This window comes from Ochlerotatus camptorhynchus, unplaced genomic scaffold (genome assembly GCF_037179485.1).
Source record: "Ochlerotatus camptorhynchus isolate MF236.1 unplaced genomic scaffold, CSIRO-AGI_Acam_v1.1 ptg000267l, whole genome shotgun sequence".
NCBI lineage: Eukaryota > Metazoa > Arthropoda > Insecta > Diptera > Culicidae > Ochlerotatus > Ochlerotatus camptorhynchus.
This window is the reverse complement of record NW_027040757.1, coordinates 971,000-984,815: the sequence shown is the minus strand read 5'-3', so window position 1 is coordinate 984,815 and position 13,816 is coordinate 971,000. Positions and strand designations below refer to the sequence as shown.

The 13,816-nt window shown below is 43.9% G+C and overlaps 1 protein-coding gene across 1 annotated transcript in view; it reads right to left on the bottom strand.

Annotated features, from left to right (window-relative positions):
* Positions 1–1,554: 1,554 nt before the first annotated feature.
* The window catches only part of ttk (zinc finger and BTB domain-containing protein ttk), a 79,973-nt gene continuing 67,711 nt past the window's right edge, over positions 1,555–13,816 (bottom strand). The window contains exon 4 of the mRNA XM_065227184.1: positions 1,555–4,307. Within this exon, the coding sequence (XP_065083256.1) occupies positions 3,193–4,307 (1,115 nt within the window). The 3' untranslated portion in view covers positions 1,555–3,192. The remainder of the gene's footprint in view (positions 4,308–13,816) is intronic.

Genomic DNA, 13,816 nt, shown 5'->3' with positions numbered 1-13,816 from the left:
GACCGTCAAAAGGGTTTTAGACCGGGAAAAGAAAGGACAACTATCCGCGAAGGGTTCCGAGGGTTATCGCTGCTATCAAAAGGAAGATTCGGGTGAATCCAGTGCGTTCAATAAGGAAAATGGCAAAGGAACACGGGATCAGTGACTTTACGGCATGGAAGATCGCAAAGGAAGATTGCGGGGCGAAGTCGAGGGAACGGAAAAAAACTCACATGATTACCAACCACATCCGGGAGCTACGAGTCGAACGATGCAAGAAAATCTTGAACTTCCAAGTGAAAAAATCCGGTAATCCTGTTCACCGACGAGAGCATGTTTACCGTCGATCCCTTATCAAATTCCAGAACCGACCGGTATATTAGTTCTCTTCCGGTAAAAGACGTCGTCGACGAGCACAAGAACGTGTATCTGACCAAGCATTGTGCTAGCGTTATGGTGTTTGGATTGGTGGCTTCCGATGGCAAAAAAATGAACCCGGTGTTCATTCCAGAAGGCGACAAGGTCAACACGGAGGTCTACATCGGGATTTTAAGTAAGTATGTTCTTCTGTGGATTAAAGAACTGTACGGTCCAAAGCCAAATGTTGTATTTCAACAAGATGGGGCTCAGTGCCACACCTCGAACCGCACTTAGAAGTGGTTGTAGGAACATCTTCCGTCCATGTGGCTGCCATCCAGCCCCGATCTGAATCCGCTGGATTACTCAATATGGCGCGTCATGAAGGCCAAGGCCTGTTCTAAACGCCACCCGAGTACAGCAAACCTCAGACAAACATTGACCCGTACATGGAGAGAAATGGATCCTGCATTATTAGAACCTGCCGTGCATTCCGGAAGCGTGTGCAGGCCGTAATTGCAGCAAGTGGAAACTCGATCTATGATTAACATAGTTTAAGACTCTGAGAAACATCCCCCCTTTGAATAAAAAAAAAACTCGAAAACGAAATCTTTGAGAATTTTTTTAATTTTGACATTGCTCAATGGTGCAAACATTATCACGCATACGGTATTTAGCTTCTCGTAGAACTTCCGTGTGTCGTTTACGCGGTACAGATTTTCCATCTCGGTCTTCCTGCTGACGCTTTTTTCTTCGGAAAACTGAGTTTTGTCTGTTCCGCGCTTGTCTGTATCGCTCCACATTTAATCTCGTGCAGTGTTGCAGTGCAGCATTTTCGCCCGTGCTACATTCTTCTGCATCTACTAACAGTTTGCGTTTTTTTCCTGCTAGATTTAATTCCTGGCCCATATCGTTCATATCGTTAATTCTTCGAAAGAAGTTAAATTTAATACTCAATAATTTAACAAACTGCAGTACTATCTTGAAAATAACATATGTGCTGATATAAATTATCGAAATTGTAATGTTATTTTTCGGAAAAAGGGAAAATTCGTTCAATTCAGGGAAAAGTTTCATTCGTGGAAAAGTCGTCAATCAGTGTCAAGTTATCTGTCCTTCCAGAGAATTCCCCATTCTTGTTTGGATTCCATTTTCGGATGTCAGAAAAAAAAATAATATCCATCAATTTTTCATTAGAATATATTTCGGTCACAAGAAAATTGATTCAAGGTGTATTTAGTCAAAACGTACGTGTCGCTTGCCAATAAGTAGGTTATTATGTGCGTGACAAAATCATGTAATCACTCAGTTCAAGGTAGTTGTCTTCTTTGTTTCTTAGATTAATCAATTCAATAGTTTATTATTCGATCACTGGATGCACGTCAAACAAATCCCAAACAGTATTTTTTTTACGCAAACGAAATAATCTTTGTGCACTATGTTACATGGCCTTTTGAACTAACAGTTTTCACAATTTGTGTGCGTTCGTGTTTGTTCGCTCGCAGATGATATCTCAAGTCTGTACTGTAGTACTCCTTAAATGTAAATTAGCGTTGCTGTTCACTCTAAAAACTAGTACGTGTTTCATCGACTGGTTACAATCTAGGCTTATACCTGAAATGCAATTCACCGATGTGGCTTTGTTCCCACATCGCGTGTCGCGGTTATCTACATATATATTCTATGAGAAGTTGTTGTCACTGTTTATTATACTAGAATATTACATTAGTTGTTTGTTTATAGAAGCATTAGAATAAATGTAATGCTAGCATGTTCGTGCTGGCTTTTGTTCCACGACACCTGCAGTTCAGTTCAGTTCATATTTCAAGGCTTTCTCCCTTTCTTAAAGAGATCGGTTATTTTACTTTTCTTTTTACATACACTACTAGTAGAATATCGCAAAAGAGGGTTACCTAATTGTTATTGATAAGGTGTTAAAATGCAAAATTAACCAAAGGATTTCGGTTTACAAGAATTGAGAAAAGTTATATCACAAATTAAAATTAAAACTTGAAAATAGACTGTGAGATAAGGAAATCATGTTTATCGGAAAATAGATCTGTTCAGTTTGTCTCTCTTTAAAACTTATTCTTAGGAAATGACGAGATCGGGAAATGTAACCTCTCTTGTTTAGACCTTTGCCGTTTGTATGCACCGCATGTTTTCGGATTTGTTCTCGTTCCTAATAAGTTTATCAAAACTGAAGCATTGCAGCGATTCTTAGATTAATCGAAATTTCTATTACTAACGAGTTTGGTGGGGAATATTTTGGAGCTCACGCAAAAAAGTCTTTAATTTGGGAATACGTTACGAAATCATACAAATAAGATGCGTAACAATCAGCTAGGTCCATCGTTAATATAGGCGAGAGAATGTGTGCGTGTGTGTGAGAGAGAGAGAAAAGCGATATACCTAATTCACACAACAGACACTGTTTGTGCACTCGTATTCTTCGGTTGGCATTACTTTTACAGGTTATTTTAACTCTACAAAAACTCCTATCGACAGTCTTATGTTGCTCTTGAAATATATGGTTATTGTTGCTTGTGCGTGAAAGCGAGTCCAGTAGTTTGATAATAATAAGGCACACGTGGTGATCAATAGTGGTCTTGTTTTGCGCTAGCACCGCTATTGGAACAAAAACAAAATGGCAACCGTTCGCATCTGGCGAATTCGAACGGCTTGTATTCGTGATTAAATGCTTGTATCAAAGTGATAATTGGCGCAAACTCACCGCTCCGAGTGAGCATCATCGTACGTGGAAGACTAGTTGCAGTCTTAGTAAATATCAGTGCGTCTTAAACCTATTATAAAAAAATAGTAGATAGAAACAAAATGCAATGGAAATCTTGTTCATTACTGCAAACCGTTGTTGGTGGCGGCAACAACGATCGCCGGGGCGCCGCCGTTATCCATTAGTTTTGGTGAGATCAGTTGTTGCTGCAGCTGGAACTTAGCGTGTTGACTTTGGAGTTCCTTCTGCAGGTTCAGGTGCTGCTGCATCTGGATGGCGCTCAGTACGGACTCGATTTTGGCCGTAGCGTGATTCGGTGGGATTTGATTCGCCTCGTTGGCGCCGACGATGAAGCTCATCGGGTACACTGGATCCGATTTGGGCATGTAGGATTCATGGGTTGTCTTGAGGTGGTTCTTCATCTTGTCCGGACGGGAGAACTCCTTGTTGCACACTGGACAGGGAAATACCTTCCGTTGGGCGCCCTCGTGATACAGGAAGGCATGACGCTGGAAGCTGTATTTGTTTTTGAATGTCTTTTGCACGTTTTCCTTGGCACACTCCATACACTGGTAGACTCCGTCGCTGATGCTGGCGTAGCGAAACAGATTCAGCCCGCGTACGGACATTTCGGTCAGCGCTTCGGCTTGATCGTCCGAAGCGAGATTCTTTCTCCGTGGGCGGCGTCTCGCCGGTTGTCGGCCGGACGGAGTAAGATGGCTATTGTTACCGTTTGGTTCGTCGAAGGAATCCTGCGAAGGAGTTCTGCCCTGAGACAACGGCGTTTCCGGTGAGCCGATGTCTTGATCTTCGGGATCGCTACCGATCGCCGGTCCGCCTCCATTGCTGTCGCCATTTTCTCCCTTCGGACCGTGAATCATTTGCATCTTCGTCAAGGAACGATGCTGCAATTGTAGATTTTGAAGATGCTGTTGCTGCAGCTGATGTATGAACAATTGCTGTTGTTCCTGTCGTTTGCTATTTGGTTGCGATTGTTGTTGCTGAGCTTGGTCCTTGGACTGTGGCTCCTGCGGTGGGTTGGTTTCTACGATAGTACAATCGTCGGAGGCTTCCATCTTCGGTAGGATGAATTCCAGGTCACTATCGCTGTCGTCTTCCTCGTCATCGTCTTCGGTGGCATCGTCCGCTTCCATCGGAACGGGTTCGACCGGTTGTGCAACGGCTGTCGGCTTCGGAGGCTGTGGGATGATGGTGATCTCGGGCTTGTTCGCAAGTTCTGTTGAAGGAAGATAAAACGATGCTATAGTTCTGCTGTGGTGTTCGGGCTTGGAGGGCATTGAATGAGGCTAATTTTCTACTGCACTGAATCAGGACAGCACAGGATTGTTACGGCTGGCGTAGATTTTACACTTTTATTCAAGTGGTTATACCAACTACCATGGACCCCTGTGAATCTGAACGACCCATCATGTATATTAACGAGGTTGATTTGAGGGGGTTAGAAGCAAAGGGGTCGTTAATAATTCAGCTGCAAACACATTCCTTGATTCGTGTGCCATTCTGGATGCTAGATGAGAACCTCCTTTATCAAACTATGTGGCATAAATAGCGCAAAATCTGTTTATAAAGCTGTGGCTATCAAAAGAGAAAGTCGATGAAGAGAATCGATCAAAGTCACTTACACCCCTTTTCTTCTAACCCCCTCATTTTTAATTTAAACTTCTAGTAACCCTACGACCATTGGAAAAGCGAGTTTCTGGTAGCCTTATTTGCTATTTTGTTTTGATTCTGCGTTTCGTTTAGCTTTACTGTATTCTATGTGCTAGATGACGTTTGAGCAATCGTGCAGATTAGCGGGGTTCAAATTAAAAAGCGTTCAGATTAAGAACGGTCAGATTACCGAGGGTCCACGGTATTAAAATTGTGTTGTTCGATATTCTGAAAAATTAATATTTTTTTAAAGGTATTTTCGTAGATTTTTATTTTTAGATTATTATAACTATCAATAGATCTCATCTAATTTACTCAGTTAATTTTCTTGTAGCAAAAATTCACAGGATTTTAAGTCCAATTAATAGTGAAAGGTGAATGGAAGATTAATCCACCTCCATACACGCAAAACTGATTTCTCTTACATTCAATGTATGGTTGGATTTATTACATCCTCTGCATATGTTTCATACAACAAATGTAATGACAGTTCTTGCAATGGACTGCAGTGCGTACAAGCAAGTTTTCCAGAATGCATATTTTGTATAATGATGAGATGAGTGTTCCAGCAGTATCCAGATCTGAGATCTTAAGTTTTGTTAGCTTCAAAGATTCCTTAGGTTCTGGAAGTTTCCAGGAATTGTCGTACATACGATGTTTTGGAACTTCCTAAAAATTCTAGTTACACACAAATTTCGGATTTAATCTTCAATTCTCAGAGATAATCGTGGATTATTTTCAGTTCTCACAGTTACTGGGGTTTTCTGATGTACCCTAAATTGAGGCATTGCCGTGAATTCCACAAGCTGATCTTCCGGAAAATCTTGAGAAACTACCAAGCTATTGAGACGCGCCTACAGCTCCGATATTGGTTCGCAAACACTGGTAGTAGAATACATTTGGGATTGTGATATAAATATAGAATGAATAGAAGAAAGCATTTGGATCAGTTTCGATGACAAAATGCCAAAATCACAAGAATTAAAAAAAAAATCAGGTTTCCTGAAACTGTTTGAAAGTCTCAGATTTAGAACAAATTTAAAGATCCAAGGCAAATATTTCAAAATGTTGTCCCGTACTAAGAAAACTACAAGGGACAGCCCTATGGGGTTGTACGCAATGGTGACGTAGGATTACGTGGCTTATATAATAAATCTTATTTGTTAACTGCAGCAGGAGCTTGTGTTTTGTGTAGGAATAGGAATTTGAGTGGAGTTCTCTCTGTTTATACTCTTTAGTTTGACGCGCTTGACATAGATGGCCCACAGCGACTCACGAAGAGCTACTGATTCCGATCAATAGCGGTGTGGCTTCTTCCTCCTTCTATGGATGCTCATGTGGGCTGCAGCTTGCTGCTTGCAGGCAGCCTTTCGTTGTGTACTGGAGAACATCACCACTCACCACGCGGTGATTGAATAAACACCATTTGGTGAGACCGGATGGAATTCAACTTTGAAATCTGTGTTAGGGAAATCGCGTTTCGCAGGCAATCGGTGATAATTTTAATTATCATAGCAGCAGTTGCACATTCGTGCAATTTTCAATAGTAACATTTTGAAAAATGATAAAGTTTTTAATTAAGCAGATGCGTAGAAATATTTCTGATTCATTGGAGATAAAAATAATAAAATTGGTCCAGGGGCAGCTGAGTTATTAACGTTCAAAATCTTTCATAATTTTGTTACATGTTCCATTTTCAGTTTTCACAAAGTGTACCCCCATATAGAAATCACAGACGTAGTCTTACGTCAAAACATTAAACATTCCAGACTTGGGGATATGTTCACGATCTGCGACTGTGCGTGATTGGGTGGACATTAAGCTCAAAATTTTCACATTCCTCACAGACTTTGAAAAACTGCACAGAAATCTTTTCACAGTTTGAAGTTGAAGAGCTTTTGGAGTGGGTTGAGAAATTCCCTTTTTATTCCGTTATAATGGCCTATCTTTTGAGAGATGGGTACGTGTATTTCGTCCAGTGTTGCGATATTTCATCAACGTCACGTGACAACTGACGTGTAACATTTATCGAATCTCATTGACGAAACCCCTATTGAAATGCTGCCTGGCAAAATATTATGCGACACGACATGCGTTGTTTTGTTTCGCCAATACACTTTGACAGACAAAGTAGTCCGATAAATTGTTTGTTACATGTTGAGATTGTCGCAAACTGTTATTTTTCTTCATTGAGCAACATTGTTTTCTCCTTGTGAAACCAACATTAACTTTAAAAAAATTATGATTTTGAAATAAACTATAAGAGCACCCCTTGTATCAACTGATTCAATGGACGGCACACCACGGCGATCGATGTAACGGCTGTTAGTCGTTCCCTCGCTGGAAGAATGCAGTGGAGCGTCAATCCGGACCTCTACGGTAGCGATCATTACGGCGGTTCTTTGCCGCCGATATACCGACAGCACCTGGCGCTATGACGAAGCCGATTGGGAGAGATACGGTGAAACCTTTCAGTCCCTCCTTCAACAACGTAACCTAGACAGTAACGAGAATTTCATTGAAGCAATAAACGCAACTGCGTCAGCAACTATCCCGAAAACCAACACCATTCCGGGGCGTAAGCCCTCAGATGGCGCAACGAGGAAACGAAGAAGGCAGTCAAGGCCCGGCGAAAAGCCCTTCGACGAGTCAAACGGATTCCCCTCGATTATACGGATAGGGAAATCGCGCTCTGTACCTATCGAGAACAGCACACCAGTGGTGCCAATAGTTCCGAGATGTCAAACGATCCAGACTTCCTCGAAAGCATAAACGCCTTACAGTCTTCGGCGGAGCTCTGGGGTAAGGTCAACGCTTTCAGTGGCAAGCGCCGCACGACCCTACTGCATATCCAAGTAGACGGCGCTGCAATGTCCGACCCCGCAATCGTTGCAGATAAGCTTAGCGATTACTTCGCTGACCTCTCGGCGATTTCCAAGTACGAGGAGGCCTTCCAACGGCAAGCAAACCCATCGATTTCGTTCTTAAGCAGTTTTTGCGTTTCTCCGGACACGAACAACCTGAGGATCAATCAACCAGGATTTCACCTGGCAGGAACTTCAGTTCGCGATTAGGGGCGATCCATTTATTATAACACGCTAAATTGAGGAAAAATCAATCCCCCTCCCTCCTTGCGTGACATTTTTCCTGTACCTACACGGTAACCGCAAAATACCCAATAATGACTACAAAGTAAGCATTTTCGAGGGAGACTGGGACTACCCATTAAATGAGTAAACATATTACCCATTTATGAGTATTTGTTACTCAAAAATGAATACTTACTACTTATTTTTGTAGTTGTAATTACTCATAAATGGGTAAAATTTTACTCATTTAATGGGTAGTCCCAGTTTCCCTCGAAAATGCTTACTTTGTAGTCATTATTGGGTATTTTGCGGTTACCGTGTAATGCATTGCTTGTCACAAAATCATAGAGCGTGACATAATATGTGCATCACCCCTTTAGTAGCAGCAACGGGAAATCGGCCGGTTTAGACGAGATTGGCTACCCGCTGCTCAAGAACCTGCCTACTCCGGGTAAAGTAAAATTGCTGAAACTCTTCAACCAGCTTTGGCGGACAGACTTTTTTTTTTTTAATTCTTTATTTAAGAGATTTTTAGCCTTAGGCTAGTTCATCTCTAAGGCGGACAGACTCGTATCCAGAGCATTGGAGGGAGAGCTTAGTTGTTCGCATCCCCAAAGCAAACGAGCCGACACGGGACGTGGTGAAGTTAAGGCCAATTGCGCTCACCTGCTACATGGTAAAGGTGTTCGAGTGGATGGTCAACCGACGCCTGAAGCAGTTTCTCGATGCTTTCTAGACCATCGACAACACGCATTCCGACAAGGCCACTGTACATCCACGTATTTTGCGACGCTAAAATAGCTCCAAAAGGACGTCAAGGATAACGGTCTCCATACGGAGTTGGTTTCCCTGGACATTGCGAAAGCTTTCAACCGTACATGGACGGTACTGAAGAAACTCGTCAGCAGGAGCCTTATAGTACGTTCAGATTACAGAGTTATAACATGTTATAGCGCTATCTTGATGGTGGTTTCTGTGTTGCAATTATTTGACAACCGTTCTAACATGTTATAACTCTCCAGTCTGGACAGCGTTTTAGCGGCCATATCATCCATTTCATCCGAAATTTCCTGACTTGCAGATCCTTCCTAGTCTCGGTAGGTAATACCAAATCCCGCACTTTCTGCGAGGACACTAGCGTTCCTCCAGGTTCAGTGATAGCTGGTAGCCATGGACAGTGTCTTCGAGCGGTTACCAGCGAACATCTACATCTTCGTGTACGCAGGCGACGTGCCAATCGTAGCCACAGGTCAGACTCCGGGACGAACGAGGATCAGGGCCCAAGCAGGGGTTTCTGCCGTGGTCAGATGGGCCGCTTCGAAAGGCTTTCAGCTGTCTGCTGGAAAGATCGCTAGTATGTTTGCCAGTACCGACCGATCAAGCCATCCCACTGAAGAAAACTGTGAAACTGCTGGAAGTTGTCATTGACCGCTCGCTGAGTTTTGATCAGCGACTGTAAGGGGTCAAGGCCAGCTGTCACAGCAGAATCAACCACTCCAACAACAGAGAAGACGAAGGTTAGGCATAATAAACTTCGTGTTGTCGTTTCTAACCTGAAGCAGGCTAACGAGATTGCTGCCTCCCAGCTCTTCACGCTCGAGTACAGAGTTTACATCCCAGCTCGTGATGTGGAGATCGAAGGTGTGGTCACCGAAGCGAGTCTGACTCCCGAGATCTTGGAGAAGCAGGCGGTTGGCCGTTTCAAGAACCCCTTGCTCCCCCCGGTGAAGATACTGGATGTTCAAAAACTGGGCTCAGTATCTGTCAGCGAGGGTAAAAAGAGTTTTACCCCCACAGACTCGTTTCGCGTGACCTTTTCTGGTTCAGCCCTTCCTCAGTATATCGAGCTGGGAAAACTTCGACTACCTGTGCGCTTGTTCGTTCCCCGGGTCATGAACTGCCAAAACTGTAAGCAGTTGGGACATACGGCGTCCCACTGTGGCAGCAAGGCACGCTGTTCCAAATGCGGGGAGAAGCACGAGGATGGCGCCTGCACAGTCACGGCACCAAAATGCGTGTACTGCAAAGGATCTCCTCCTCATGGTCTCTCGTCGTGTCCGGTGTACAAACAACGCGGGGAAAAACTAGAGCGCTCTCTTAAAGAACGTTCCAGGCGGTCTTTTGCAGAAATGCTTAAGACAGCCAAGCCATCGACCAACGAAACAAATCCCTTCGCTCTTTTGTCAGATGACGAGTCTGGCTCTGACTTGGCTGAGGAGGGAGTTTCTTTCAGTTTTCCGGAAGGTTCTACCCGGAAACGAAAACGCATCCGTTCGCGGAAAGTTGCAGATCAAGAACCCCAAATCAGCTTGCCCAAATCAAGGAGTGGTGGAAAAAAGGAGACTTCTACTCCTCCTGGATTCCGCAGAACTGATTATACCCAGGATTTTCCACCTCTCCCGGGGACATCCAAAACCCCCGATGCCCCAATTTTCAGAACACAAGCCCCTTCTTCATCTGGGTTGTTCTCATTTGATAACATTGTGGACAGTATCCTCAATTATCTCGATATTTCTGATCCTCTGAAAAGCATTGTTCTGGCAATGCTTCCTACTGTGAAAACCCTCTTGAAGCAGTTGACATTAAAGTGGCCCCTCCTTGCAGCAATCATCTCCTTCGATGGATAATTTTCCAAACGAGGTCGGGGATTTGATCACTGTTCTACAGTGGAATTGTCGAAGTCTTATTCCTAAGATAGAATCGTTTAAGTTTTTGGTTCACAATAATGATTGTGATGCAGTTGCTCTGTGTGAAACTTGGCTCTCTTCAGATATCGATCTTCCTTTTCATGATTTTAACATTATTCGACTGGATCGTGAGGATTCGCGTGGAGGAGGAGTACTTTTGGGGATCAAAAAGTGCCATTCCTTCTATAGAGTGAATCTTCCACAATTTCCAGGTATTGAAGTTGTCGCATGTCAGGCTTTTGTTAAAGGCAAGAGCCTTTGTATTGCTTCTGTGTATATTCCTCCCCGAGTTTCGATTAGTCAAAAACAACTTTCAGATATCTGTTCAGTTCTTCCTACTCCACGGTTGATTATGGGAGATTTTAATTCCCACGGTACAGGCTGGGGGGAACTGTATGATGACAACCGTTCTACTTTGATATATGACCTCTGTGATAACTTCAATATGACAATTCTTAACAATGGAGAAGTAACACGTCTGGCTGGTCCATCCTCAAATGGAAGTAGATTAGACCTCACACTTTGCTCTAACTCATTATCGTTGGATTGCACGTGGAATGTGATCCAGGATCCCCACGGTAGTGATCACTTGCCGATCAAAATTTCGATTGCCAGTGGGTTCAATCCGTCGGAATCCGTTAACGTCGCGTACGACCTCACCCGTAATATCGATTGGACAACGTTCAAGACCGCGATAGATGAAGCCGTGTCGTCGGTAGAAGAGCTTCCACCGTTGGAGGAATATAACTTCCTCTCCAATCTGATCTTGGACAGCGCGCTTCGAGCTCAAACTCGGCCGGTTCCAGGAACGTCTTTTCGTAGGAAACCTCCTACCCCTTGGTGGGACCAGCAATGCACTGAGGTTTATCGTAAAAAGTCCGACGCGTTTAAGCTTTTCCGAAAACGCGGAACACCCGAATATTTCGAAGCGTACTCGACTCTTGAACACGAACTCAAGAGCCTCATCAAAGCCAAGAAACGCGGATACTGGCGGCAATTCGTGGACGGTTTATCGCGCGAAACGTCGATGAATACGCTTTGGAACACGGCGCGAAGGATGCGTAACCGGTCTTCAAACAACGAGAGCGAGGAGTACTCGGATCGGTGGATTCTCAAGTTCGCGCGAAAAGTATGTCCTGATTCCGTGCCGGCACAGATGATTCCTCGCGAAACGACGAATTCGGTAGACGAGATCAGCCAGCCTTTTTCAATGCTGGAGCTCTCACTCGCGCTCCTTTCGTGTCGCAATTCGGCTCCGGGGGCTGATAGGATCAAGTTCGACTTGTTGAAGAACCTCCCAGACGTCGCTAAGAGGCGCATGTTGAACTTGTTTTGTCAGTTCCTGGAGTTCAATATTGTTCCAGATGATTGGAGGCGAGTGAGAGTTATAGCCATTAAAAAGCCTGGAAAACCCGCGTCAGATCATAACTCGTATCGTCCCATCGCGATGTTATCGTGCATTCGAAAATTGTTGGAGAAAATGATCCTTTTTCGCCTCGACAAATGGGTTGAGACGAACCACCTACTCTCAGATACTCAATTTGGTTTCCGTAGGGGTAAGGGAACGAACGACTGTCTCGCGTTGCTTTCCACAGAAATCCAGTTGGCTTTTGCTAAAAAAGAGCAAATGGCTTCTGTGTTCTTGGATATTAAGGGGGCTTTTGATTCAGTATCGGTTGAAGTCCTTTCAGACAAACTCCACGCTTGTGACCTTTCCCCATTAATTAATAACTTTTTGTACAATTTGCTGTCAGAGAAACATATGAGCTTTTCTCATGGAAACTCTACAGCTTCTCGATTTAGTTACATGGGTCTCCCCCAGGGCTCATGTTTAAGCCCCCTTTTGTACAATTTCTATGTCAGAGAAATTGACAATTGTCTAAGTGACAACTGCACGTTGAGACAACTTGCAGATGATGGCGTAGTGTCTATGACAGGGCCCACAGGGGTCAACCTGCAAGGACCCTTACAGGATACCTTGGACAATTTGTCTACTTGGGCTATTCAGCTAGGTATCGAATTCTCCACGGAGAAAACTGAGTTGGTCGTTTTTTCTAGGAAGCATAGCCCAGCACAACCGAAGCTTCAACTTTTGGGTAAGCCGATCACTCATTCCATGTCTTTCAAATATCTTGGGGTCTGGTTCGATTCCAAATGCACCTGGAGATCCCACATTGAGTATCTGAGACGAAAATGCCAACAAAGGATCAATTTTCTCCGAACAATTACCGGAACGTGGTGGGGAGCTCATCCGCAAGATCTTCTAACGTTGTACCGGACAACGATTTTATCGGTTTTAGAGTACGGTAGTTTTTGCTTCCAGTCGGCGGCTAAAACTCACATCATCAAACTGGAACGTATCCAGTATCGTTGTCTTCGTATTGCGTTAGGATGCATGCACTCGACTCATACGATGAGTCTCGAAGTGTTGGCGGGCATGTTGCCACTATCGGATCGGTTTTCGGAATTGTCCCTCAGGCTCCTCACCCGTTGTGAAGTTATGAACCCACTGGTAATCGTAAACTTTGAGAAGCTTCTTGAGCTGAACCCTCAAACTCGTTTTATGTCATTGTACTACGTGTACATAACTCAGGATGTCAGTCCTTCACAGCATAATCCCCATCGTGTATGCTTCTCCGACTTCGGCAATTCAGTTAGTTTTGATTTATCTATGACGCGGGAGATTCGTGGGATCCCAGAACATCATCGTTCCATGATTGTTCCGTCAATTTTCGCTGCAAAGTTTGGCCAAGTTGATTCCGCAAGATCGTTCTTCACAGATGGATCACTAATAGAGTCGTCCGCTGGTTTTGGTATTTTTAACGAATTTCATAGCGCCTCTCGAATGCTTCAAGCTCCTTGTTCCGTATATGTTGCTGAACTGGCGGCAATACTCTATACGCTAGAAACGATCGCCTCACTTGCACCAGATCACTATTTTATTTTTACGGATAGTCTCAGTTCTGTCGAGGCTATTCGATCCATGAGGCCGGTAAAGCACTTCTCATATTTTCTCATGAAAATACGAGAGCTTCTGAGTGCTTTATCTTTAAGATCTTTTGTCATCACCTTTGCATGGGTCCCATCTCATTGCTCGATTCCGGGCAATGAGAAGGCGGACTCACTTGCTAAGGTGGGCGCTATGCAAGGCGATATTTACGATCGACAAATCGCCTACAATGAATTTTTCTTCATTTATCGTCAACAGTCGCTCGCCAGCTGGCAAAATAAATGGAGTGAAGGAAGTTTGGGACGATGGCTATTCTCGATCATCCCTAAGGTGTCGAAGAGTCCTTGGT